Genomic DNA, 27,539 nt, shown 5'->3' on the forward strand with positions numbered 1-27,539 from the left:
TTGGAGCTCTGACTCCATTCTTGACGCTATGATACAAGATACAAAGAAACAAAGAAGGTAGATTGGACCCTCGACCGCATGCAGCTCGTCGTTGAGGTTGGAGTGAAAGGTAGGAAGGACTGTGATAGTCCGAGGCGTCGTAGCAAGAGTCGTGGCACACGCAATCCCGATGTCCTGCGAATCAGCGGTTGAATGATTCCTGTTACTGCTCTCTTGGACTCCTGAATGCTTGCAGCGAATGAATAATCCTTGACGGAGCCCACCAATGTTGTATCATATCTTCGGCGAGCGATTCACTTCTTAGTCTTTTTGGTCGGCACTGGGGTATCTTGTATGCCAGCGTCGTCGGTTGAGCGTTTCGATCCCGCAGAGCCGCCTCCTGACGAACCGCCACTTCCATATACTGCCCCACTCCTTGTCGCCCGAGGTGGCGTCCTAGGTGCAGGAAAAGGAGTCGAAGGATCGGGCTCATTGAGAGCTTTTTGGAAAAGCAACTCGGAGAAGAAGCCTACCCCCTTGTATGCTTGGATTGCATCGTTGATCGTTTTGAACCACGCCCGCCTAAGATCCACTGTTGCTTTTTCGCTGTTGCGCAATATCTCGTCTTTTTCGAATTCTGGCGTGTCCTCACTGGCGACCCTTTGAAAGAACTTCAGACCGAACTTGTCGTCCCAACTGTCTAATTTGGCCCGATTGCTCCACGATAACTCGAGCAGACGGTGCTTGAGCTCCAGTAGATTACTGACGATCCTTTCCGTGCTTTCTAAACCAGACTTGTCGGTATATTCATCCACGCCGGCAATGGTACGCTGAATAGCGGTAGGGAGGTACTCTCCGATAGTCATTGGCGGTTTGGTCCATCTTTTCGACATTGTGTCACTCTTTACCGCCATTTGAACTCCATGGGACACTGTGTAGCCATTCATCCCTTGACAATCAACCATCAGGCCTTTGGGGATGTTTGATTTTGAAGCTCCAGAGGCACGAGCACGCCAGAATATGTCTTCAATGTGACTCTCCATGCTTTGGACAATTGCTGGCCTATACCGGTCATTGATCCTGAAGTCCTTTGTCATGCCTTCTGCGAGTCCAAACCTGCAAGGATCGTAATTCTTCCTCCAGACGACGTATTGTTGGCTTTCTACTGACAGCTCTTTTTCGCAATACTCTTCTGCTAAAAGTTTTTTTGCTAACGGGTCTTCGTCGAGTCCTAGTCTTGCTTCTATGAGCTTTTCATGTGCCATGAAGGAGTTGTCGTGCAGAGCCAGGTCGTCCTTGCTTTCGATGAAGGCAGTAGTGCTCATAATCCTGGGGCCGCGCCCCTTCTTGGTTTCGTAGGTAGTGTGACCCAAAAAATAGTCCTCGTCTTCTTCATTCCACAGGTTCAGATCTGCAGACCACCCTCGGGCATTGTCTGAGATGAGCGGAATTCGTCTATCTCTTGCACCATTGGTCTGGCCATCGAACGGCGTCGATTGCGTGCGCCGAGTCTGGTCGTATTTCGGTGGTATCTCGTTCCAACTGACGTTCTTCAGGCGCGCAAAGAGAAGCTTGCGGTCGTCAGTTGTCGTCAAGAAGCGGAACATCAGCGCGATTCCAACGACATCCCCAATGTTGTAACCCATTTTGTCTGATTCGATTTCCATTGATGGTATGCCAAGGCTTCGATAGAATCGACCGTTAGGAGCAGCGTTTTCTCTCGCCCATCGATTGGGCGCGTCTTTGAGGTGGTTCAGGATAGGATAAATCCAGTCATCTTGCATGAAATGTTGCAGAAGTTTTGCGTAGCCGAACCATTTTCTTTCGGTCCACCATTCGCGTTTGGCAGAATCTCTGAGTCCGAGCTGGCGGCGGACGTGCGCTAGTATAGCCTCCAAATCCAAGTTTCCGTGTCGACATGGACAATACATCTTCCTCTTATCCTGTTCGATTGGCGCATTGAGGTGGAATTGACAGTCAAGACTTTCAGATGGAAAGAATAAATTTCTCGGCCGCTTATTCTGGAACAAGGGATGGCTCAGCCTGAACCTTGGTCTTAGCCACGCTTCACTCTTCGGATGCTTGCAAGGCTTCCTCTCCGTCGATTGGTACAAATGAGCTTTGTCAGGTGTTAACTTTGTTCATGGTATTCATTTGATGAAGCGTACCAATCGTGTTGTCCAAAGTGCTGATGTCACTCTGGAAATTAAACCAGATTTTCAAGAGACCCTTGTTGAAAATGACGCGATTCCAAAGATCTCTGAGCTATGGATCTGTTAGTATACTTAAACATAGCTTAATGCATATAATTCCAAGAGTCTGCTTCCAACAGCGCACAATTCGATGTAAAAGGCTGACTTACTCGTGATACTGTGTCTTGTCGAGGGTTCTGAAGCATGTGCAGAATGTAGAAGCAGAAAGTGACATGTCTGTCCACGGCGATACTGAGAACCGTGCATAGATTTTCAGCCTCAGGGCCATCATCACCTTTCATTTTCTCCAGAACCTCCTCAGTTAGGTCTTTGTTGTCGCTGACAAGCTTGAACTCTGCGTCGATGCCAACGTAGGGAAGGATACGACCTTTCAGAGTAGACCGGAATGATTTGCTGTTATTGAAAGGTATGTCTTGGCCTGGGCTCAGGGGCAAGATTTTGAACAAGAGATCCAAGGCCGGTTTAATTTGATCTGGTGTCTTGACACTGACAACAAAGTTTGAAAATATTGCTGGGAAGACTGAATTTCCCGACTCGTCCTGCCAGGTTTGTCCAACTATAGGTGGCACCAGATTTGCATTGGAACCAGTTGACTTTTCGAGAAATTAGCTTGAAATCAAGACGCTGACGTTGCGTGCTTACCGGTGCGAATTCATTTGCGCTGAAAAATGTTGTGGGTCTAGGATTTGCAGAGTCCCACCACCATTTGATCTCCCTGATGTCAAGCTGCTGACTTTGGGCTTTGAAAGCACTCATGTAGTTGATGAGATCTTGCCCCGTGTCCTCCAAGATCAGACTAGAGTATATCATCTCTTTGTGTCTTTCCTGTTCCAAAATTCGGCATTGCATGTGCCGGCTGAGAGCAACGCCGATCTTTTCTTCGTCATTTGATCTTCGGACTATTATTTCAGTCCGAAGAGCGTTTGAAGTGACGGTAAGCACGCGAGCTAGAATGTCCGGTAATTTCGAATGACCGGGTCTCGAGAGATAAATATAAAAGTTTACCACTTGATTGTCATACAGGCGGTATGTTTTGTGGAATGGATGTTTTGGATTTAGCCATGCTCGGAGGTAGTGATGCAATACCTCGTTGAGGATGTAGTTGAAGTTCCGTGGGTCGCCAAGTATCTGTCTAGCAAGAGCGCGGTATATGGCTCGGCCATCCGGGCTGTTGACCTCCCCAGGATTGTCGGAGCTTTCTTCAATCTGGTAGTAAGTTCTGTTGATAGCCATAGTGTTCGAGGACAAGCTGAGATTGTGGGAGGAAATGGGCCGGACATGCGAGTCTAAGGCAGACGAATTATAATATTACAGTTCTCGTAACAAACAAAGGATGTAAAAGAAATCTACTGCAACCAGCTTCTTTTGAATGCCCTTTGTGCCAAATGCGAGATTCATAGTGCACAAGTCGGGACACAATATGACACTCCGCGTAAGCTGTGGTCGAGAGTCTCGGCACCCTGTTTTTCTTGAAGATTTAGGACCTAGCCTGCCTTCTCTTGCACTTCCTCTAAGAGAATGGAATTCTCGATGAGCGCGTTGCTCGCGAGAGCATGTAATTGCGTGAGCCAAGCCATGTTGTGCGTTCCGATTTGGGGGAACAAGAGGAGAAAAGAAAAAGCAGCGACAAAGACCAGCGACAGCATGAAGACATTTCTGCTGAGATCAGATCAAGGGGGCTTTTTCGGAGGACTTGGAGTGCTTTGCTTGGCTGCTGCGGCGTGATTCAAAGCAGATTCGCGGTGTCTGGTGAAAGGCCGCTCACGTGGTAGTGGCAGGGAGCCTGTAGTTGTGAAGCAAGCAGGCTGAATCAGAGCTGCAGAAACTATTAGCCAAATTATCGAGCGAGCAATGAGAAGGTGTTGTTGATGTCCAGTGGCGGTAAATTTGAGGGACGGGAAGGGAAAGAATCGAGGCCGCCGGTCGGTCGGGGGTAGGGTCCGTGCATTCATGACCTACCGATACCACTCACCGCCGATGTTTGCCCGCTGCGGTCTGCGGTGGAGGAAGTCGGAGGCGAATGAACAACGCAAGCTGAGGTCGTCCTTCCCCACCAAACACTGTCTCTATTCCAGCCAGACCATCGGTCATCGCCGCTCTCTTCGAAAGATGAGCGCTTCGAACGATCGGTGAGCTTCATTGCCCTGTCTCTCCTCACCTCTAATCCTGACCAAGCTTCCAGATGGAGGCGTCAATCGCCCCAGCGCAACCAGCAGCGCTTGTCCCAGGCGCAATCTCGCGACCGGTCCATCGGTGGTAGCGGCCACAATACTCCTACCGGCAAGCTTGATAACGACCGCCCGGCCATGTCAAACTTCTCTGGAAACGCCTGGGGCAACCAGAAAGGCAGAAACCAGCCTCAGGGTCAGTCTGGCAACCAGCGAGCCAGTGCCCCACCTGGAGCTCTTCAAGGGTACCAGGAGGAACACACGCCCGTGAATGGCTTCAATTCCAAGGAAGCCAAAGATACCTTGAGAAAATGTGCGTTCTCTCCCCAAAATCCTGCAAGCAAATCAGGCGAGAGGGTCTGCCAGACAGCGGCTAGTGGACAGTCTGGCAAGTATACTTTTTCAGCGCGCTAACGAAACATTGGAAAGGGTATCAAGAGGCGCACATGGGCAATGGTAAGTCTTTTTTACTCGGCGGTAGCAATCACTCGCTAACACACCATGCAGACGGCAAACAGCTCCTCTACAAACCCCAGGGTGACGTAGCGTCCCGTGCCGCGGGCCCGTGGGGCAGCAAGCGTAAGTCAATCAAGCATCAATTCTCGCGGACATGTATTGACGCAAAGTAGCAAACGCCATGGCCAACGGTCAGGACTTCTGGGTCCAGGTCAGAAAGCAAATCGCCGCCCTCGAATCCAACAAGACCGCCTGATATCGTATTATCGAAGACCTCAGCGAAGTATTCCAGCTGTACATGTGTGGTTATGGAAGCATAAGGAAGGGCGTTTGGATCACTGCATAGGAGCATGGCGTTGGCTTGGGCAGGGACTACTTCTCGCGCCGAGTTGTAGTACATGAGACTGGCTACATCCATTACGATGCTGGAAGGCCAAGTTCATGGGCTGGAATTGCCACTTGGAGTTTGATGCACCCTGCAGAAAAGTCGGCCATTCCGCAGGAGCAGTTGAAACGCCGAAACCGTACATGAATCGCTACATGATACCATCACATCAGCATTGTTCAATAGACATTTTGTCGTCTCGGACTTCCGTTTACGTGCAAGACTAGGTGATGGAAGGTGGATCCAGCCCCGGCGGCATCTGGACCCTTTTCGGTACGTCTGCTTGGACCATCGCGTTACCAAGTACCCGCCCTCGCGCCCCGCCAGCCTTACCACCACAACAATGTCGTCCATCAAACTTCAGAGCATCATCACTCCCGCCATTCTGAATTCCTTGAGGACGCAACCTCATCTTGCCCGCCATTGGTACTATGTCGCGGGTGTCACTCTTTCAGCATTGAATAGGCCCGATGAAGTTCCCAACTTGCTTATCTCGGCACTCAAAGACAGCGCCTCACCAACCATCGCCGATGGCGGTTTGGGGCTGAGTCTCGAGGAGCAACTTTACATTATTCGGCGACTGAGAGAAGGCTTGATCAAATCTGCCGCTGTCGTGGGGGTGCCCAAGGTATGCTCAATCGAGGCTTCCAGGCCCATCGCCATCATTAAGCTGCAGTCTCACGATTCCAAACAGGTCATCAATGCCCTCTTGGCCCTCAAGTCTGCCACGCCTGAAAATTTGCTCGATGAATCCCCTGATTCGTCCCCAACTGGTCGACGCGCCGAGGTTTACTGCCAATCTTTTTCGTCAGTCTGGAAGCGAGGCCAGCTGTTTTTCGAAAAGGTCTACGGCAAAATTTCGAAACGCGTCATGGGTCAGATGGATCGCTCTGGCACCGAGGACCTGGGCCTGGCTGCGCGTCTAATGTACGGGTACATTCTATCAAATGAGAAGGTACTCGACGCGAAAGAAACGAGCTTTGTGTGCATTGCGGGTTTGATACCCCAAGACGTGCGTAGATCATGGGATTGTCTGTGTCTTTGGAACTGAACACTGATTCATTGCAGGTCAACCCTCAACTTAAAGGGCATCTCAGAGGCGCGTTGAACAATGGCGCAACGGTCGAGGAAGTTCGCGCTGTGAGGGATGCTGTCATTCAAATTTGTCAAGCGGCGGGCATGGCAATGCTGGCAGAGGACGCAGCGGGCGGATGGGGATGGAGAGAAGAGATTGCCAACGTCAAGGCTTGACAGGCCTCGTCAAACAGACTGCTCAAGTCTCCATCATCCATCTGTTCTCGTGAAGTCCGAGTTGCCACCACCTCCCCCGCGTCTCGAAGTCTCGGCGAGGATTAGATACGGAGATTGTCTTCCTACATCGCCCTATCCGGTTTCCCCTGCATACATTCCCTTTGCCTTGCACCTCTGCTTACAACCTCTGCGCTTTCCTGGCCTATTTCGCTGGACATGACCGAATCCCACAGCACCCAAACCCCCGGCGTCGGAACGCGCACGCATATACAGGACAACATGCCTGCCTCTCACGTTCTCGACGACCGAATCGAATTGAAGTACGGGTGCTCACCGCACCCTGTATGCTTCCGCCACTGCGACAATTCCCGTATCCGCTTGCTCGTATCCCGAGATCCGGCGTCCACACTGCCCTTACATCTCCCTTCCACCAAGCACGACACGGGAGCGCGGAAATCCACAAGAATAGTGTCATCGTCATCAAGCGTTGACAGCAAAATTGGCAAAGAAATCCGACCGTCTCTTGTCCGTCGGCGGTGTCGCACGGCGCCGCGCGAGCGATCAGGCGAATGAGTGGGTAAGATGAGTCCGGGAGGCTTACGGGAGCAAGCACGCCGAGCCTTGCCTCGCTTTCGCCTTTCCCCTTTCCAACCATCATTGACCCCTGCGTCGGAGTCGCTCGGGACATCTCTCGTCATCCCCCTTTTGTTCCTGGGTGGTACCTGCTTGCGTGCTGACGGGGACGAGGCAGCAGATGGGCATTGTTCGCAAGGCATCAATCATCTCACGCGGTCCTTGCCAACTTTCCGTGCCAACTGTACGCGCAAGAGGTGCGTTGGTACACGCTTTGAATCCTTCTCCAGAAACAAGGTCTCTTGCTCTCCCTATTACTGTCCACCGTCTCACGTCAATGTGCCCCCATAATCTGCAACGCGCTTCACCACCATCACCACCGACCGGTCGGTCCATCCGTCTTCTAGACTCTGCTGATCCCATTCACTACTGTCGTGACGCCTTCCTTTCGCTTGCTGTCTGAGACGTTCTATACACATGTTCCTTCGGCTGCTGTGTCTTCATTGGCTGCTTGTTCGGTTCAAGATTTCGAGCCTTGAGTTGATTGGACACGTTGCTGCGTCTCGTTATGCATGAGTCACAACACACACACAGAGGCATGCACAGTTGACGAATGAGGTAGAGCATAGCAGTGAGAGTTTAGCAGAGTGTAGTGGAGGGTGAGAAAGTCTTTGAAGAATCACGGATGCAGCATGCACACACCAAGCAAGCTCCAGTATTTGGAAAAGTGAAAAAAGGAGGGATGGTGGGAGATCGAGGATCAAGAGCAAGCGGGATGAAGTGCATTGAATCTGACTGACCGGCCAGACTGCCCTGGGAGTTCTGGCTTCCACACGCGGTCAGTCGCTCTTGATTTGCGGATTCTGATTCGCTGGTCGTCGAGTATCAACTTTCTTCCTGTTTTTCAATTTTGGTACTTGGTCTCTGGCTCTTCGCTCTCCTTTGTTCTCGCCGGCTACACAAGAACGCGCACGAGCACGAGAGCAGTCTCGCGACGACGAACCAAAATACGAAACTGGCCTGGCTCCTCTCCCTTTAGCATCTCGAGTACCTCTGAATGGTCGGAGGCATGAGAGTCGAGAGACGACACGAAACGGGAGCACGAGAAGGATCGTGGACCCGCACGCTATAGGTGATGAGTCGGGCAATGGTGCGAGGCCAGAAAGAGGCGAGGGTGTGTCGAGTCCGATTTGTTGTGATCGAAGCCTTGACTGAAGGATGGATGGGATGTCGCCGAAAAGCATGGAGGGCGTTGATCAATTGATTGATTGACAGACTGACCAACTGACGTCGTCGGGCAAGCAGGGAGGAGGCCAACAAGATGCGGCGCCGCGCACCCACCCGCGCACGAGACTCGACGAAAAAAGAAAAGAAAGGATTTGGAACGACGTCGGAAGCCCACGCCAACCATTCATTCGTCGGGCTCTAGCTATGGTGGGCAGCGGAGATGGTGCCCAGTTGGGACAGACGGACGACGACCGACACTCTCACTCACGAGGGAGGGCTTCCAAGACATTGGCATGCTACCTACTACATAGTTCTAACTATGTATGTGCAAGGTAAAAAAGGGCCAAGGGCAAAAGGCGTCGCGTCGTACATGCTTCTACCTACATGCGTACGTGCGCACGGGACCTGGGGGGCTTTCTGCTGCCCGGTTTCGAAGGGGAATGCTATGCGAAGCCGTTGTGCTACCACCCTCTCGCTCTCTCTCGCTGCCCACGCATTACCAACCCTGCTGTAGGAGAAGGACGATGATGGCAAAGAGGGAGTGCCTCGTGCGAAGAAGGGGGCCGAATGCTACCGCTGCTGCCCGCCCGGCTGCCAAACCATGGGCGCACAATGCTCGCCAATCAATCCGTCATCACCGACAATCAGGAAGCGAATGGGCCACGACAGGTGTGATGGTCAGGACAGCGGCGGACTGAGGAAACGTGTGGTGGTTGGGTTGGTTGGTCGGTCGGTTAACCAACTCTCGCCTACTGCTGCTGTACTGCTGCTGCTGCTGGCCAACTGACCTTGCGAAAGGGCAAATACGACTGCTACTACTACCGCTACCACCGTCGCCGTCCGCTGCTGTCTCCCCATCGTCGCGTGCGCGTCAACTGAGCACCGTGTCCGCACACACAAAGAGCAGGCAAGCAAGCAGGTCATTTATCACCCACCGTACCTTGCGCTCGCTTCGGCCGAGGCGACGCGAGGTGAGGCAACTACATACGCGGCAATATTACTTTGTGCGTTGTCCACTCTACCATTTCCCAGATGAATGCCAGACAGTCACGAGCGAGCAACCAACCGACCAACCCACGGATGAAGTAAATGGCCCCAGACGAGTCGGTGCGCGCGCGCGCGCGCATCCCAAACCCTACGGCGCGCTTGCTCTGCGCCCCGACACCACCGACTGACACCGACCGGCTGTCTGGTGTCACGCACCTCGCCTTTGTTCGGGCGCACCGTACGCAGGACGGACGACGAACGCACGTAGTGTGGGCAGGCAAGTGTCCAACCAATGTAACGCGGACCGCGCGGACGGGACTGAACAGACAGACGGGCGTCGGATTCGGACGACGGGCATACGTCGTCGCTATGCTTTCTTTCATGCCGTGGTGGGTTGGTTGCACTCACCGCCGGCGCCGGTGCTGTAGTGAGTGGTGATGATGGTGTTGTTGATTTGCTTATTTTCTTGCTTTCTTGCTGCTCACGAGGAAGAGGGAGGCCATCGCGTCGCGTCGCATCGCATCGGTTCTCGTCTGCTGGCGCATGTCCCTTGGCCATGTTCGCATGGATTGAGTCGTACCTCTGGGGATGCGGGCGTCCCTCGTCGGCCCCTGCGTCACTGTGCTGCATCACGATACCCCAGCCATATGGCCCTACCTACCTACATTTGATGCATGTATTTGTCTATGTCACAGACGAACCAAGTAGTGCATTTGCTTGGAGCAAGCAAGAAGGCAATAGAGCAGAGCAGAGCAAAGCAACAATTCAACCCATCTCGCGCCCGCCGCGCCACGCAGATAAAACAAGGAAAAGTCCCCATGCGAGCGGTAGTAGTAGCAGCAGCAGCAAAAATGCATTCATTCCACCCACACCCAAGAAACAGGTAACCAACCGATCAACCGCCAGCCCTTTACGGTCAATCAATCAATCAATCAGTCGCGTGGGTGCACGCAAGCGCCAATCCTCCCTCCTCCTCCTCGCAGATCTGACAGCAGACAGAAAGACGGCGTGCGTGCGTGCGTGCGTGCGTCCATGCCCTGATCTTCCCGGCCGGCCGAGCTGCATCTCCCTGCCCTACCCTGCCCGCCTTTTCCCCCCTTGCTTCCGAACCGAGCTCGCTCGCGAGCGAATGACTGGCGTGCAGTGCAGGCATGATTCCAAAAAGGCGCCGACCAATCGGCGTGGAGGGAGGAGGGAGGGCAGCGAAGAAGTGGTGGGTGTGTGAGTAGTAGGTAGGTTGACAACCCACCTTGATGGAGAGAAAGCAACCTGGAGTCGGCGTCGGCGTCGGCGTCCGTGGACTTGCTCTTACTAATGTAGACTGTCTGGTTGGCTGCCCGGCTGGCTTTGTTTGTGCTGCGGCGGTGCATTGCGTTGAAAAAGCAGGAACAGCAGGAACGAGGACGAGTGTTTCGAGGGCGTTTTGAAGCTGCAGCTGCCCAATCGACCATGACTACATACCTACCCAAGATACATACGTATCCACGCATCGACAAGGAGAGAGAAAGAAGGTGGGTCGGCGGGCAGCATATGCCACCCCATCCCCCTCCTCTCTTCCTCTCCTCATCCCCATGGATGACGCGAAAGCATTGCCCCGTCCACAGCGTCCTCAGAACCAGCACCGCAGTGCGGCGAATCGGACCCGCAGGCCGCAAATGACGAGCGGGAGGAAGGGCAAAGCTGTGCGTGTACACGTCTACACGTTGTGGGGTGGTCGGTGGCCATGTTTCTCTCCCAAACCGCAGACGGGGATGAGGATGGTTTGATATTCCCAAGGTACCTACCCCCTACCTACCTACCTACCTACCTGCATACGGCAAATTCCTCTCCCCTCCTCACCACGTAGCGTGGACCGGGACCTGGAATTCCTGGACGGCAGGGAGGGTGCGTTGCCAGTTGCGGCATTCGCCGTCGATGTCTGTAATTTTTGTCGATTTTCTTTTGTGGAGTTTTCTTTTGTTTTTCGTGTCTTTCCCCTGTCGGATTGCGATTGCGATTGACGGCGAGACACGTGGAGGTGCCGTGGGGTTGGTGCCGTGGTAGTGTGGGGGGGGGGGGGGGGGGGGGGCAGCTGTGTTGGACCTGGGAGGCGGGACCTGGTAGATGTAGGAACGTTACCGGGAATTGCAGATGGGCAAGGGGAGGGGAGAGAGGAAAAAGCAGTGCGGAAGATTCGCTGTTTCGAAGGAAGGTGCCGTGGATGGTAGTAAAGAGAGAGTGGGCTAGAGGGAATGGGAAGAGAAGGAATGGAGATGACGGAGACGAAAGAGAGTTGCAGTAGAGTCAATTCAATAGGACCGTTCGACGTACAGTCTAACGCCCCCTCCTTCTTCCCCCCCTTCCTCCAAAGCCCCATCCATCGCCACCCCGCAGAGCAGCCGACCGTACCCACCTACCCGATTTCTCAGCATTTACAATCACTCCTCCCCTCCCCTCCCATCGCATCGAATAAAAGCCGACGGCAATCACGTTCCACCGCGTCCATCTGCTGCATCAAGCCACGCCACACGACGCCGCGCCGCGTCCTGCAATGTCATGCCCTCACCCATTACCGTCCGTCTCGCATGGGCATTGCGTCGCGTTGCATCTCGCACACACGTGCGGGGCGGATAGGCACTGTCTGCCCGCAGCATACATGGCTACGGACAAGCGCAGGCAGACAGAAAGGCAGGCAGGAAAAAGTGGAGACTTTGCCTATCCATTTGTGTAGATCGGTGTTGTGGATATTGGTTCGCCGACTCGTATTTGCTGTCGATGAGGCGGGGAAAAGCATGGAGAGGGGAGGGAAGAGTGAGGCGGAGAGAGAGGAGAAGGGGCGCGGGCAGGGGGGAGAGCAAGGAAGGGGAAGGGGATATGACGTAGCCTAACATGTATCCGGCATGCCTGACGCTATGCTATGCCATGCCATGTTATGCAGTGCGGAAGCTGTGCAGCGGATGGGATATGGGAGAAGGAGGCATGAGGAAGGGGTGGAGGTATGTGTGAGGTACGGAGGTAGACGATCAAGTGTTGTGTAGATCCAGAGGAGACTGAGAAAGACGGGGGAAGAAAAGAAGTCCTGTACACGTACGCAGCTCTACAGCATCAACCACAGAGCTCCCTCCCACCAACAAACTCACCTCACCCAATTACATAGCGCCGCAGCACCCATTCAACCTACCTACATTTCCACATGTCAACAGTCGTACTACAGACGAGCAAAGACGGGACGGAGCAACGCAGGCAGACCAAGCCAGACCAGTCCAGCCTGCCCGCAGGACACATGAATACGTATGGTATGTGCCTACCCGTCCAGAACACGCACACATACAGGTAATAAATGCAGCGTCGCGCGTGTGGGCGGCGTGCCTGATCGGCACGGCGTGGCGGCGGTGATGCGCTGCGCTGCGCGAGTGCGGGAGAGAGAGCAAGCGAGTGAGCCAGCGAAGCAATGAAGCAGGTGTTTGGTTGGTTGGCGAGACGGACGAGGCGTCGACAGAGGAGGGAAGGAAGCTGCGTCGGATCGGGTCCGTCCATCTTGCTTGCCTGCCCGCGACGATCCTCTCTCTCGCCAGACCAGACCCACCCAGTTGACGACGCGGTTGCGGACCAAGTGCGTACAGTACACACTGGCCAATGGCCAATGCACCCGCTCATCGCCCATCGCTCGATCTGCTCCTTTTGCAATGCGTGTGGCTGCCAGAACATCGCTTGGCTGGCGCGGGTGCAGCGCGGATCCGATGCTCATCGCCAGACGGTATTGGTTGGGTGGGGCGCGCGCATGCATGCATGCAGCCTACCGAGATGGCGGCGCCGGTCGGTGGAGTAAAGTAATGGAAAGACTGGAGATGGACAGAGAGGGTATGCAAAGTAGAGGGAGGGTGTATAGATTGTGTGTTATTATTATGATGTCGGGCAAGATATTCGGTGGCCTTGGATGCAGTGAGGTGGTGGTGGTGGCTTCGGAGGGCGCCTGGGTAGCGGCAGTTCAACGAAAGACGGTGCCAACAAACGCTCTGAGACAGGGTGACGAAAGAGAATCAGAGTGGAGACATAGCTGTGAGAGGAGAGAGGAGGCTGGCAAAGTTTTTCGGCCCCCGCGCGTCGCAGGGCAGGGCAGGGCACAGAAGACGTATTACGTCGGTTGTGGAGGGACCCGAGGCACTGGGGCGCGGGCTCCCTGTCTGCTTGGGTTGGGTAGGTTGGTTGCTGTGCTGCAGGCGACGCGTGCCGGCCTCGTGTTTTGCTTCTCGCTGTCCGACGAGACGGGCCCCCTGCCAGCCATGTATGTCCGTGTTGCTAAAACCAGTGCCTGACAGACGAGAGAGCCCTCATTTTCTTCCAAATCAACTGCCCACTTCCCCCCAGAGAGCTAAACAGGGACTCGGTGCAAGCGCTTACCTCACTGCCTGCTGCACTGCACACACCCCCCAGCTCGTCCAGCTTGCATGATCGCTCTTTGTTACTGCTCACTCACCACGGCCAGTTTTGCTACAACAACGACCATATTAACCACGCGAAGGGGGAGCTAATTCTGGAGGCGGGCCGCAGTGGCCGCCGGATCCCCCCTCGCAGCTGATTGGTTCTATTCGCAGCAGCCGGCGGACGAAAAGCTGTCCGTCGCAAGAAACGGGGCAAAGAGGTTAAGCGCTGACGGATTGGGCCGGGCTGCGAAGTGCTCTAGAACCCGGCCGCGCACGTTGGAGGTAGCTGTCAGCCCCATCAAGTGACCACCACCGTGACGGCCGGCGACAGACAGGTGACGGGCCGAGAGAATGGTGATCCCTCTCTAGCACCACCCAGCGACATGGGCTCCTATTTTGCCTAGAGTTGAACGGATAGCCAGGGTAAATTCCCATCGTCTTTTTTCAGCGCGGCCAACAACCAGCTGGCTGGGTACGTTGCCCAGCGCGGCGGTAAGGAGACCGGTGTCCGAAAATTCCTAGTAGTCTGTCAGCAGGACTGGTCTGGGTTGACGGTCGTGGGGGCGGCTGTCTAGCGTTGACAATCATGGTCATGTCGCCCTACTGCATGAAGAGATTGCAAGGAATGGGGACCCCCGTGTGTCGAGTGCATGTAGATGGGATCGAGAATGGGGCGCTCAATGGCATTGCAGGCGCCATGGAAACGACCATGTGCAAAATGCAGCAGGCGCGTCGAGATCAAAGATGTTGGAATCAAGGAACTTTGCATTGACCCGCCCGTGGCCGGCGGCGCCGCACGGATCTCGGTGAGAGCGGCGAATCGTCTTGTCGTCTTTGCTTTTTCTCGCTCCTCCAATTCCTCTGCCTTGCCAATAATGAGTGGAGGTGGAGGGGCCAGGCGGATGGGTAGGCGACTGGGGTGCGGCAGACGGGCCGCAAGTTTCCTCATTGTTGGGCTTCGAAAGGGTCCGGTCTAGTCTGCGGTCGAGGTGCCGCCAGAGCCGTGCCCAGTGCATGTTTCCCTGTCGAGCCGTGTGCTTCGCCTCGACGGGCCAGACTGGGTTTGTTTCATGAGCAATGCCGAGTCTTCGTTCATGATTCGGGTGCTTTGGGAGGCCGGGTGCGTGCCGTACGTCGACGGTAAGGACGCTGGGATGGCGAGTTGGCGCAATGGTGGGGAAGCGGGAGAAAGAGGAGGAAAATAGAATTTGTGTGACGTGCGCACCATGCACGGTCTATTGGTCTGATGTAAGTAAGCACCTTGAGACAATGGGGAAACGGTGCGCGAGGTGCAGATGAAGGATGAAGAAGATGTTTGTCTGTTTTTAGCAACCGTCATTCATGAGCGTTTCGTCTGGGTGGAGAGAGCAGTCGGTCGGATGAACATGTCGCCTGTCAGCTCGCCGTTGGTGGTGAGAGCAGAGTCAGACGAGTGCGGCACGAGTCTTGTCTGGTCTGCGAGTGTGAGGGGTGACAGTTGGGGAACTAGGCCTACCCCATGGTGCGGTTCCAGCGGTACGAGCCGTCCTGCTCACCACGCCGTCGGTGCCGCCACGGAAAATTCTGTTCAGGCTGCCCTTGTCTTCCAGATGGCCTCAGCCACGGCGCACGGCTGATCTTTCTGCAAGGCGCCTCGTAGACTTTGGGCGAAGCGCTTGGGCAAACTAAAAGTCGACCCACGCTTAGCTCTTTGGCGGCAAGCTTGCGATGCCCTGGGCCCAGTGGGTCGCGGTGCGTGCGAGATGCGGTCGGAGAGGAGACTCTTTTGTCCATGATGCAAATTGTTCCACTTTCGCGCAGTCGAGAAGAAAAGGGGTTGCGACGCGGTGGGACTTGGGATTGATGGAGTCGTCGCGACGTGGAGAGCGGAGTGGAGCAGATACGGAGGCGATCGCCTTTCCTGATTCGGCATGAATCGAGACCCATGGGCCAAGAGGTGATCAGGGGAGACCAGGACCCTGACTAGCTTTTGGTCTCTTGTGCATCGGCGTCTCCGATAAGACCGTGGTGGTGAGCATTTCTCCGCCGCCGTCTTCCTTGCCACTTGCACTTGATAGCAAGCGATGGTATGACGGCGTTTGTGGTGCTGGTTGGAGCGCGTGTGGCGAGGCAGCGCAGAGGCGTAGCCACACCACAGGGCGCGAGAGGGATGCCCTTGTAGCGGCGTCAGCGCCGGGCCCCGCGAAGCTTGGCAGTCCCCAACCTAGCCCAGCGCAGACTAACCACCCAGTCAGGCGGGCATCCCAGTGCCTCCAACTGCCCACGGCCACTCGACTCGACGCCACGATACAGGGCACGGCCGGGGAAAGCAAGCGGCGGCGGCGTCAGGAAGATGCCGGGGCAATGGGAGCCAAAGCTCGCCTCACGTCTGCGTCCGTGGAGACATGTTGTCCAATTGCTGCGCCTTGAATTGCGCGAGCGACGGCAGCGCGGTGGGGTGCAAGTCAGGGGTACCTTTTCCAATGCGTCGAGGACCCTTGTTGGCCCATGTTTGGCTAGCCTGGCAGGCCGGAGCTGGCTCCTTTGGCCGTTCTTACCAGCTGCGCGGGCTCTGGCTTCCAAGCGAAGAGAGGCAAGAAAATCGTGAGCGACCGTGTCGCAATGACCCACGCACGCGCGGGATCAGCGTCCCGTCCCAGCTGAGGGGATTCTGGGATCAAAAAAAGACCCGAGCAGAAGGCATTGGCTGAGGAGCACAAGAGCCTCATCGACGGCTTGCCTAACCGATGAAGCCAAGATGATGAGGTTCCATGGCCGTGGGACTCGACCTGGAGTGGTGCGAGCAGGTGGGCAAGAGTGGCGGCGTTGAGAGGCGCGAGTCTGACAGCAAGTCGTAGCGACGACCATTCTTCTCGCAGTAGCGTGGGTTGTTTGGTCAGGCGTTTGGCCGCGTCAAAGTCTATCGGAATGCCAAGTCCACATTCTGCGTGGTCTGGCCCACAATGGCATTGCGAGTCGACGGGCGTGATCAGCAGGAATTGCGCAGACATCTGGCGCAGGCGTGGTGTTGAGCGAGGATTAGGTGCCGTGTGATGCTATTCTAAATTTCGGACGATTCAGCATGACGACCTGGGCTGAGGTGGAGTGGAGGTGCTTCAAGGCGGCCGTCTGGCTGGTGCTGGGGTCAAGGGTCAGCGAGGGGACCCTTGGGACAGGTGGGCGGGAGCTGGCGCCGCCGTCGCCAATTCCGCCAAACCGGCGCAGCCAACGGAACAGCAGAGGCGACGGGCCACGTTGGTGCGCTGGTCAGGCACCGGGCAGGCATGCATGGCAGGGCAGGGCAGGGCAGACAAAGAAACGAGGGCAAAAGGGGGGGGGGGGGGGGGGGGAAGGGAAAAGCGAAAGCGAAGGCTTGCCCAGGCGAAAAAGCACTGCTGGGGTGCATCGGCTGTCTCAAGCGCGCTCCCACACAAAACAATGGGCCCAAAGAAATGCTGACTGCCAGCCGAGGGCAAACGCTGAGAATGTTTCGAGGAGCGTCCCTGACTTGAAGTTGACAGGCGTCGTACGTATACGGGCATGTTTGGGGACGACGAAGGATTTGCAACCATCCCTGTCGGGATTTCCATGACCGCACTCAATGTGAAGATCAGGCAGCGAAGCCATGTGGAAAAGGACACAGCAGAGGGCCAATTTTAGTCGGGATTCTGTAGCCGATGCAAAGTAGGGACAAACAGACAGACAGCGTTTGACGGATGGCGGGCAATGGTGGACGCCATTACGGAGAGTCGCAGCCAACCAGTGGGCAGAGACGGGGCAAGGAAGGCAGTGAAAGGAATAATGACACGGAAGGTGAAGATGGGATGGGATGGGGAGCGATGCGATGCGATGCGATGCGGGAAACGCAGCATCCGCGCCCGGCGGGTCGGTGCTGTGATGGAGGGTTACATGAGTTGGTCGAACAGCCCTATCCAAGACGGTGGAGAAGAGGGAAACGGAGCCCAGGGGACATGGGACCCGCGAGAAGGGCACGAGGCGCATGGGGGCACGTGATGTCGGTGACGACATGAGGTGCAATGAGGGACGGGAACCAAGTGAAGGCCCAGATGGAGGCACGCAGGTCCCGACAGCGACAGCGACGTGGGAGACGGTGAGCTGGGTCGGAATAGGGCTCGAGCAGCGTCACGTCACGCCGCGTCGCATGCACCCGGATTGGGAGAATGCTATCATTAGGCAAGAATCACTTTGCTGCCATTCCATTGCACAGCCACGGCCAGACGGTCGCACAGCCATCGGAGCAACGACACGACACGACACGACACGACCGACACGACTGGACCGACATGGGCTCCGGACGACGCGGCACTCGGCCTTTCCGGCTGCCAGGATCGCTGGACAACCGCTTTGTAGGCAGCAGACTGCGAGACTCCCAAAGCGCATGAGGGAAGAAGCGAAGAGGGGAGAACCAGAAGAGAAGACACTGGGCCATGGTACCAGCCGTTGGTTATTGGCATTGGCAGCACAAGCCGAAAGCAGCAAGAGCAGACGAGGGTCGAGTATTGACCGCAAGCGGGCACTCAGAGTCCCTGTGGCCTGTGGCCTGTGGCCTGTGGCCTGTGGATGCCCCGGCCAAGTGGCGCATCCCCCACTCCACTGGCTCGGAGCGCGCGATCGCGCCAGGGACTGTCAACCACCATGACTTCTTCTGCCCTCCGCCTGTCTCTCCAATTCTCCTAGCCTCCCTCCACTGCCTCCGGCTCGCACTGCACAAGCGTCCCCGTTTCTGCTGACTTCCGATCCATACATTACGCTCTCGCAAGATATAAGCCCGTCCCCGACCCCGACCCCGACCCCGGCCACATCCCTCGCCCTCGCCCTCGCCCTCGCCCTCGCCATGCCCATTGATCCAACCTATTGATCCTCCCGTCCGCCCGCTGCCCCCCCCCCCCCCCCCCCCCCCCCCCCCCCCCCCCCGGTCCCCGTCCACACCAAATCCAAGGCGCCCGGTCCATCTCGCATCACCCACCTGGCCCCATCCCTCTCAGCCTTCTTCAAGGTGAAACCCTCCCTCCACCCCATGCAAAAACATCACTGCCCGCACCCATACCTGCTCTGCACACCTCACCCACTCCCGCTGCCGTCTTATATTTAGTCCCTCGCCGCCCCAATCCTCCACCACCATCCATATGCTAACCAACATTCCCATCCAGACGGTTCTCTGATCTCAGAGGCGTCCCCACCACCATGGTCTCTTACCTCGCTGACTGCCACGCCCAAATGCCTCCCTCCGACTTTGACCTCTATCCTTCTCAAGACTACTCGGACCTGCTCTCCCAGGCCCACTATCCTCCGAACAACCCTCACCAATTCACCTTTGGACAACCTCACCAACCCCACCACTCCTTCTCCGCGCCATTCAAGCCCACCAACACAAACGTCTTCGCCATGAACCCCTTCAACAGGCAGGGCGGCTTCCTCCCCTACTCCCCCGTGGCATCACCGGCTTCGGCAGCACAGTCCTTCGACGTCTGCCCTCCGCACCTGTCGTCCGCTTCCGAGTCTGGCGCCTCTGTCCACAGCACTTCCTCGTCTGCCCAAGCCTCGCCCTCGATGAACCAGCAGTTCGCCGAACCCTGGAGCGTCTTGGGCCAAGGCCTCGGACTTGGCCCGGGCCTGGAAATGCCCGAGTTTGCCAGCTGCGGCTTCGAGTACGACACCATGGTCGCGACCGACAAGATCTCGGGCTGTGTGGGTGAGTCTGCCAATTTTTCTTCGCACTCGCAAGCAATCTCCTCCTCTTCTCGCTCCGCCGCATCTCCTTTGCGTGCTGCCTCGTCGGGGCCTGCCCCCTTTCCCGCTTCAGTCAGTCCACGTCAGAGCAGCCCTGCAAATAGCACGGCCTCGCCAGCTCCAATCAGAGAGGACGAGCTGTTCAAGACTCCGACCACGCCGGCATCAGCCATGGTTTCTTGTAGCCCGTCGTCTGCGTCTCCTTCTCTGCAGTCCAATCGACGTCCTGTGACGGCAATGGCTGCGGGTCGGGGCCGCCGAAACTCCTTGCTTTCAACCCAAATCTGGCCTAGCGCGGGAGCGGCCGAGCTCGCATCATCCCCCACGCTCTCGTATCAGGCACAAGAGTCGCCTGCCAGTCTTTCTTCGTCTCAATTTGACTCTTCCTGTCGGTTTCCTCGCCTTTCCTAGTCCCTTTGTCTAGTCTTTTGTCGCTTTGGTTTTCCTGGCTTGTATTTTGTTCTAACACGCTCGTCTCGCAGACCCCAACTTGATCAACCCTTTCCAATCGTCCGCTCAATTCACCACCTCGCCATATCCCGATTTTGCTACTCCATCGCTTCCTTACCAGGGCTTCGTAGAGCAGCCCCCTTCTCCCGCTCCTTCCAACCAATCCGTCCACAGCCACTCCGTCTCTGACTCGAGAAGATTCAAAACTTCTGGGAGCCAGTCACCCTACCTCCACAACAACGCCTTCCAGCCCTACCCCGCTTACAACCCTGCTCGCCGCCCCTCGGTGGCATCCATCCAGTCAAGACAGTCGCAGGGCAGCCGTAGGAGTGGAAGCTATGAGCTTGACGAAGAGGCCAGGGAAAAGGGACTCTGCCCCATTGAGGGCTGCGGGCGTGTCTTCAAGGACCTCAAGGCGCACATGCTCACCCACCAAAATGAGCGTCCCGAAAAGTGCCCCATCACTTCCTGTGAATACCACCTCAAGGGCTTTGCACGCAAATACGACAAGAACCGACACACCCTGACCCACTACAAGGGTACCATGGTGTGTGGCTTCTGCCCGGGCTCCGGTAGCGCGGCCGAAAAGTCGTTCAACAGGGCCGACGTCTTCAAGAGACACCTGACGGCTGTGCACGGCGTCGAGCAAACGCCACCCAATAGCCGCAAAAAGTCTCCCTCGTCATCGGCCAAGCGGACGCACCCAGGCAACAGCTCCGCTGCCGGAACCTGCTCCACCTGCTCCGTCACCTTTGCCAACGCCCAAGAGTTCTACGAGCACTTGGACGACTGCGTGCTGCGTGTGGTCCAGCAAGCCGACCCGGCCGAGGCCATCAACCACAAGCTCCTGTCGAGCGTCGTCGACGACAAGAATGTCAAGGAGACGCTGGACAGGCACTGTCTGTCTCGTGACGCTCCGTCGACCACTTCGAGCTTTGACGAGGACGACGACGAGGATGACTTTGACGTCGACGACGCCAATGACGCTACCTACGGCGTGCGCCGGAGTAAGCGTCAAAAGCGCGACAGCTTCAATTGACAATCCGCACGTTCCCGGGGTGTCGGTTCGCACGCCGGGGACGGCACTTCCAACATCCAACCCAAGCCCCTAGGTGAGAAGGGCAACGCCAACGCAAGAAGCGGACGCATCGGCCTCACGCTGTCCAAAGGCGGCGTGACGCTGCCGACGGCGACGTCGCGCAAGAAGCGCAAGCACTACCCGACGTCGTGGGGGTGCCCGGCGGAGCGCATGCGGATGAAGAAGCGCGTGCTGTGCGTGTACGACGGGCAGCGGCGGCTGTGGAAGGACGACATGATGCTCAACCAGGACCTCGAGGTGCGCATCACGCTGCCAGGCACCGGGCCCGACGGCCGCAAGATGTGGGTCACCGACCTCGACGTGCAGACGCTCAAGCGCGCCGAGGCGCTGCATGCCATGCCCGAGGCTGACAAGGGCGAGAATCGCTGGGACAATGTCGTCGGCGGCGACTTGGACCTTGTCGACGCTGCAACGCCGACGCCTGCCACCGCTGCATTGTCGCTGCCCATGCATTCCGCATCTTCGTCGTCGTCGTCAGCTACTTTCGAGCTGTGATGGCCTTCTTCCTCCAAAAACAATTGTTTGACTGTTTGTTGTTGTACTTGTACCAACCCATCTCTTACCCCCCTCTTTCCCCTCTACCTAATCCCATCCCTTCTTTCATTACATGTTTCCACCATCACCTCCTCGGCCATGTCTCCAGGCGGAGTGGATCAACTGCTTGTTGTTGCAAATTCGGTTTGGTTTGGTTCCAAGTGTCTTGTTGTGTGCGTTTGCGGGCGTTTTTTATCCGGGCAAGGCAAGCGAAACGGGATTGGGAAAGGGAACAGCGCAATGGCGATACCATGTGTGGACGGCCGCTCCATGAAATCTGTTTTTCCTCTTTAGCTTTGTTCGCGTCTGCTTTTTTCTGTTATTGTTGTTATCATCGGTGGGCGGGTCAGTCTGTCAGTCTGTCTGCCGGTACGAAACGCTGTGCTTGCTGGGCGGCACACCTTCGACCGACGGCAGCAACGACGACGACATGTTGTTTGCGGTGGCGTGGCGGTCATTTGTCCTCTCTGGCTTTTGTCCTTTTTTGGGGGTTTGCGGTCTGCACTTAGAGTGGGTGCGATGAGCTGCTTGACACGTAGGCACGTTTACGGATGGATGGACATGAAGTTATGCGTGTATGCATGCATGGCTTCAAATACTACTACAAATACCTCACAATGAACGACTACAAAAAAAAGACTACTCCAATCCTTTACTCTCCCTTTTGTGCCCGGCGGCCCTCATCCAACAACCTGTCTTCCTACTCCCCCCCCTGGGTCCCTTCCCTCCATCACCCCAGCTATACTAAGCTATGCGTAGGAAGTCTCCCCACCCCTCCCTGTCCACTGACCTACTACCCCCCGCTCGATGCCTACATTAACACGTCGCACATATCGAGCAGTCAGCATGGATGGGTGGGGTAGGTAGGTAGCGCGGGCGGCCGCGTCCCTGACTGCTGCGAATCGGGAAAGCGGCGGCAGGCAAGATCCTTGGCGTCGGACGGCAGGGCAGGGCAGGGCAGGGCAGGGCAGTGCTGAAACGACGGGCGGGCCTGCCTGCGATGCAAGCCCCCTGATTTGGATCGTTTGGTTGTGTTGCAGTGTAGTCTACGTTGTGTGGTGATGATGATGATGATGCAAGAAACCAAAGAATACCTCGCATGAAGTAAAGGACGCAAGCAAAGGCGCGACAGTCGGAATCCACGACCACGAGTTTGGTCGCGAAAGCGCCCGCCGTCCGTCTGGTGTGCGGCGATGAGGAGCAGTCAAACAGAGTCCTTGGGGGATGTTGTATAGCTTGCGTTTGTGCTGTCCTGTGTCTGCTCTGTTGGTTTTGTGGAGGGGTGATTAAGCTGTGATTGGGGAAGGGAAAGGAAGGAAAGCTACTGAGCAGCAGTGTGGAAGGAGAGTGGTGGATTTGAGTGTCGTTGATGAGTGATGAAGGAGTGGGGCGGCGTTGTTAAGTGATGCCGTAGGCCGCTTTATGAAGGCAGTGTTTTGAGTCTAAGCGTGCATGGAGAGGCAGAGTGACGTTGACTCCGAAACGAAAAGCAGAAGTCATCTGGCCCGCACCGTCCCTCCCAAAAGTACAGGTGGCTGTTCATCTTCCTGCCCGGGCGAATTCTCTCGCCGACTCTGGAGTAAGAGTAGAGGTTGTGCGCGGAGTTCATATACTTTGACCGTAGGGCGGAAGAGACAGGCAGGCACATGCCATCGCTGCCTTGCGCCTTTGCCTTTGCCTGTGCCTGTGCCTAGCACAAGATCAGGAGGGCGACGTGAAAGCGGCGGCTTGTGACAAGCACCTGCTCCTTCTACTGCCCACGAGCTCAATCCTCCAGAGGTATAAAACCACTCTCATTTTCCTTCCTTTCTCTTGCTCAAGAGCAGAGTGCGCGGCACTGAGCGGCGTACCAGGGACAATTCTGACTGTTTCGTGGAAAAGTCAGGTCGCTGAACCTATACTTTGCGTTGTGCCCACACCACCACTTAATTTTTCCGAAGCCGCGTCTCTGATTTTCAGGAGTTGAGCGTGATGAGGATTCAACAAAACGATGCTGACGAGCGAAATCAAGTGTTGTTGGAGAACACACCAATATGCGATAATGAAGATATCCAGCATTCTTCGAGCTGGCAGAAGACGTAGACAGCAAAAATACAACGAGTGACTTGCATAGCTGCGTCGATTTCTAGGCGCCCGACACGACACAGTAGCAGTGTCATTCACTTCTCAGAAGTCTCCCTCCGCTCTGACTCCTCGAGTCAATCGAAACTTTTCGAGAAGCGAGCTGACGGCTCTTATACCTCGAGCTGCCGGGAAAGGGAAGGCAAGCACATGCGACGCTCTATCTGCGTACGCACGCGCTCTGGTTTCTCGTCATGTGGCGGCGCTGGAGCCTGCGACGCACATGCGGTATTCTGCTGAGCATGTGAGGTTTGCTTTGCTGCTCGCGTATAAACATCTCGTACTTCTTCCTCTCAGGTTGTCTTCGATGAGCAAGGCTTTTGTGTGCGATACCTGGATCTGCACCCACTCCGGTTTGACTTTTTTTGCTTGTCTTCTCGGCTTCAGTGGATGGGAAGGACGGGGTCAGATTGGTGAGAAGTTGACTGCCAGAAAAGGAAGTCGGCGGCATGCAGCATCACAAGAAAATGGTGCACTTCTTCAGCACCACAGCTTCATGGGGGCAGCGATGGAGCATTCATGACGCAGGCCGAGCCGGCCACAATTTCCGTTCGCGCACAAATAAAATGGCGAAGGAGACAAGGACCAAAAGAGTAGGAACAAGTTGTCTCTATGTAGTTCTCATCAATTGATGTCGTGATGGAAGATGGAGAGCATGTACTGCCGACGCCGAGCCTTCACGACTCTTATATACAGAACCAGAGAGGTGATCCAGTTCGCTCCGGTGACATTCACATCCACGTGGCTTTCTACGCTGACTAGAAGCATGCGCACCGCGCTGTGCCTGGGCCCACGCGGTATCACTCATTTCTATCTTCGAGGCTGTATAAAAGCGCTCTTGTTTCTATGTTGAGTTTTGCACTTCGCGCCGTGGGACTTCATCGTGAACAAGGCCCTATGAAAGGAATTGACGGAATACTAATGCATATGCACTTTTGTGGTTTTTGTTTGCTTGTTGGGTTGGGGAATCCTGTCACCTCTTCCGCGGGAGGAAATGGAAGGGCCTCTTTGATATGATGGAGATGCGCAACAGAAACGTCTGGAAGCGTCGACCAGCATCACTTCTTGATGGCGGTCAACTGAAGAACGACATCGAAGAACCCACGAAAAGAAAGAAGGCCGATGACAGGAAAAAAAAACCACAAGTAGTAGGGGTCGATCTTCGTGTACGCGACCCAAGCACCCAGTGCGCCGCGAGTATGGTAGCAATCAATGAGTTGCGCACTCGCATCCTCACGATCCACCCTGACCCCCTAGCACCGGCGATGGAAGCACTTTAAATAGCCAAAACAGGGGAAGGGTCTCAAGCTCCAGACTAGCCACGTGTAGCGCGCGCGTGCTGCCTGCGTCCCCTGACGCGATGCGGATCGCCCCTGATGATCGCCTCGCTGCCGCACGTGGGATCCTTGCTTGTGATGGTCGCATGTCCCCTGCCCTGCATCTATAAAACCGTGGCTTCAAGCGGCGGGAGGGGAGTGGACAACAGCGTCTGGGTGCGCCGCGGCGGTTAAGCACAAGTGACAGGCTGACTTTGTTTGGCTGTACACAGGATCAGGCACACTTGTTCTCTTGCGCTTCGTTTGCTGTCTGTCTTCTGTTGGCATCGGGGGCACAGGAGCGGCGGGTTGCTGCGCTGTCAACGCCAAAGTTGATGATCAGGAGCAACGTTGTCGACAGTTGATGCGCAAAAGCACTGCAACTGAATGACGAAGGGGCCGCTCAGAGTTGGTCCGAAGGACCGGAAAGCAGTTTGTCCCTGATGTCGGTGCAACGCCCGACAGGCACAGTACGGTCTTAGGCAGTATCTTCCACCAAACCAGCAGCGCAGACATGCCTTGCGAAGTGAAGGATTTGGACGTTCTTAAAAAGCGAGACAAGCCAGGCTGTAGAGGTCAAGTGACGGATTCACCAATACGGTCAGGAGCCAGTGAACTTACCACATGCTACAGGTTCTTGAGCATCAGAAGCTTCGCGCCGTCCTCGCTCATGATTCCCAAGCCTGTGCACTCTTCAGTCGGAGGCTAAAAGCGCGTTTTCTTACCGCTTCAAACCACAGACACAGCCTACACTGGGCCGCAGCTGTGGAAGAACTACCAACGAAACCCCGTGCACTTCTGGTTGTTTGTCGTTCTGTTCTCCTTCATTCCGTAGCGCAAATGGAAGGCCGCTCTCTAGGATCAACTAAACGTAGGACCAACATTGGTCAGAAATCAGCAGTACCGTGAGACGTCAACGATTCTCGACAGCACCACGGTGTCTCGTTGACAGACGCCTCGCAAACCAAGTGCTCAAAAGGCAGATAGCCAAATCCTCGATCCAGGAGCGAGGGCGCGGGCGAGCAGAGCCAGTAAGTGCATGAGAAGGCCTCCCTACGAAGGAGAGTCGATTGATAGGTGTTAAGTCTGATTCTCGTTCGAGTACGACAAGCTTGGCAGTCTCGATGATCAAAAAGGTAGAACCAGCAGGACTTTGCCCTCCTTAAATATTGCAGAAGTTCGCGGTCCGACGCTCGGATACAAGCTTCTCCACATGCTTGCCGATTACGGGCAGTCATGCGACTCTTGTGGTCCTCGTGCCGGTGCCCAAGCTCCGGCGGCGCTTCTGTTGATCCGTGGATTCGCAAGTATAAAAGCGTAGAGCTCTTCGGGGTGAAGGGACCCAGGAAATCACCAAGCTGAAGCAGACAGGAAAGACTCCACTCCTTCGACTGCTTCTGGTGGGCCAAATCCACGGAGAAACTTTGAACTGGTTGTTGCTGGGGTCTTGGTTCCGCCCATCAGTTCTGGCTGTTCTCCCAGGCCGGTCAATAAAAGCCATTCCAGAATTTCGACATTGCTCGATGATACACCAAACTCTCGAGACACAGTGATGAAGTACGTCATAGTCTTGTGTGCGTGCTTTGTGGTCAAGGATACGCAAGCAGTGGCTTGTGAGCAAAGAAATTGCATTCAGTAGATGCAGAAAATGGACTTCTCACCGACAGTCTTCACAAACGCTGCCGTCTGGGTTTCTCTTCACCTCTCCCTCGCCAGAAGCTTCGTGCTCTTTCTTCTCCTTGCTTTTGCTCTCGTCTTGCTTTTCCTTTGATTCCTCCGGCTTCTTCGCTCCCTGTTTGCCGTGCACATCTGAGTGGCCCAAGTTCCGCTTCGGCTCCAGGTGATCTCTCACCCTTTGCTTCAAGACTTTCGTCTCGGGGAACCCGCCCTCGGCTTTACGATCCCACAGCAAGACATCTTGAACCGTGGAATCCGCGCCCTCCTCGGCGCCTGCGATGTCCGAAGGGCGGTAACTCTGTAACGCAATTAGATGTTTGATTTGCCAAGAAGGGAAGCGAAGAATTCGGAAGGCTGGCTTACGAGTCCCACTGTGAAAAGGCCCCCGGTGGCGGGAATCAAAGCGATCTCGCCAATGGTTGTGCCGAATGTGGAGAGGAGCTCTTGCCCAAACTGCAGCGATACGGACGCGGGATCAGCGTGGCTGTTCCGATGAAAAGCCTCCACAACTCTTAAGGCCAATTATAGCAAAAGAAAATAGAGCCCCATATCAGTATCTTTCCGAGGAGAAACAACGGCAAGAGGCATGGAATGTAGTGCCAAGTTCTGCATCCAACACCAAAGAATCCAACTCGTCGATGCCATTTACGTCGCCCCAAAGCCACCAAACAATGCATTCCCAGCAAGATCCAACGCGCAAAAGAAATCAAAGGAAGTCGGCACTCACATAGGCTGCCCGCAGCATCCAGCGACACTGCGTGCAGTACGTAATGGCAACCCTAGGAAGCTTGACTTCCGTCACCGAAGCCGCCGCCGTGTTGGTCTGCGTATCAGACATGATGCTTAATAGATGGTTTGCGGACCCAAGGACAATCTAGAGCCGAATCGGGAAAGGGAATAGATGCAAAAGAGGAAAAAGAGTATGTGGAAATGAAGGGCCTCGCCGATGTCGACTGAGACAGGAGGAAAA

General features: G+C 55.6%; 6 protein-coding genes across 6 annotated transcripts; 4 read left to right on the forward strand and 2 right to left on the reverse strand.

Annotated features, from left to right (window-relative positions):
• Positions 1–293: 293 nt before the first annotated feature.
• On the reverse strand, positions 294–3,425 carry J3D65DRAFT_602719 (uncharacterized protein; the record flags this gene model as incomplete). Its single annotated transcript, XM_066798145.1, has 4 exons — positions 294–2,098; positions 2,148–2,244; positions 2,342–2,785; positions 2,835–3,425. 4 exons carry the CDS (start codon positions 3,423–3,425, stop codon positions 294–296), a joined length of 2,937 nt encoding a protein of 978 aa, XP_066656425.1.
• Positions 3,426–4,139: 714 nt separating this feature from the next.
• Positions 4,140–5,511, forward strand: J3D65DRAFT_622944 (uncharacterized protein; the record flags this gene model as incomplete). The annotated part of the gene is made up of 5 exons (XM_066800116.1): positions 4,140–4,321; positions 4,375–4,673; positions 4,790–4,816; positions 4,868–4,939; positions 4,990–5,511. The coding sequence occupies 5 exons, from the start codon at positions 4,143–4,145 to the stop codon at positions 5,070–5,072; spliced, it is 660 nt and encodes a 219-aa protein (XP_066656426.1). The 3' UTR covers positions 5,073–5,511.
• J3D65DRAFT_343105 (AhpD-like protein) lies at positions 5,211–6,597 on the forward strand. Its single transcript, XM_066795508.1, has 3 exons — positions 5,211–5,829; positions 5,896–6,213; positions 6,270–6,597. The coding sequence occupies exons 1-3, from the start codon at positions 5,545–5,547 to the stop codon at positions 6,450–6,452; spliced, it is 786 nt and encodes a 261-aa protein (XP_066656427.1). The 5' UTR covers positions 5,211–5,544; the 3' UTR covers positions 6,453–6,597.
• Positions 6,598–9,372: 2,775 nt separating this feature from the next.
• On the forward strand, positions 9,373–10,576 carry J3D65DRAFT_343246 (uncharacterized protein). Its single transcript, XM_066795509.1, has one exon. The coding sequence runs from the start codon at positions 9,796–9,798 to the stop codon at positions 10,462–10,464; it is 669 nt and encodes a 222-aa protein (XP_066656428.1). The 5' UTR covers positions 9,373–9,795; the 3' UTR covers positions 10,465–10,576.
• Positions 10,577–18,859: 8,283 nt separating this feature from the next.
• Positions 18,860–21,416, forward strand: J3D65DRAFT_552205 (uncharacterized protein; the record flags this gene model as incomplete). The annotated part of the gene is made up of 3 exons (XM_066797073.1): positions 18,860–19,328; positions 19,855–20,835; positions 20,935–21,416. 3 exons carry the CDS (start codon positions 18,860–18,862, stop codon positions 21,414–21,416), a joined length of 1,932 nt encoding a protein of 643 aa, XP_066656429.1.
• A 4,838-nt stretch (positions 21,417–26,254) lies between these two features.
• On the reverse strand, positions 26,255–27,407 carry J3D65DRAFT_695353 (selT/selW/selH seleno protein domain-containing protein; the record flags this gene model as incomplete). The annotated part of the gene is made up of 3 exons (XM_066803997.1): positions 26,255–26,867; positions 26,933–27,022; positions 27,297–27,407. The coding sequence occupies 3 exons, from the start codon at positions 27,405–27,407 to the stop codon at positions 26,550–26,552; spliced, it is 519 nt and encodes a 172-aa protein (XP_066656430.1). The 3' UTR covers positions 26,255–26,549.
• Positions 27,408–27,539: the final 132 nt, after the last annotated feature.

The sequence above is a fragment of the Phyllosticta citribraziliensis genome (assembly GCF_038025025.1).
Source record: "Phyllosticta citribraziliensis strain CPC 17464 chromosome Unknown J3D65scaffold_5, whole genome shotgun sequence".
NCBI classification, from domain to species: Eukaryota; Fungi; Ascomycota; class Dothideomycetes; order Botryosphaeriales; family Phyllostictaceae; genus Phyllosticta; species Phyllosticta citribraziliensis.

Coding starts and splice junctions, on each gene's coding strand:
- J3D65DRAFT_343246 (XM_066795509.1), top strand. CDS start 9,796: ATGTTCGCATGGATTGAGTCGTACCTCTGGGGATGCGGGCGTCCCTCG.
- J3D65DRAFT_343105 (XM_066795508.1), top strand. CDS start 5,545: ATGTCGTCCATCAAACTTCAGAGCATCATCACTCCCGCCATTCTGAAT. Junction 5,830..5,895: donor CTGTCGTGGGGGTGCCCAAG/GTATGCTCAATC, acceptor GATTCCAAACAG/GTCATCAATGCCCTCTTGGC. Junction 6,214..6,269: donor CGGGTTTGATACCCCAAGAC/GTGCGTAGATCA, acceptor GATTCATTGCAG/GTCAACCCTCAACTTAAAGG.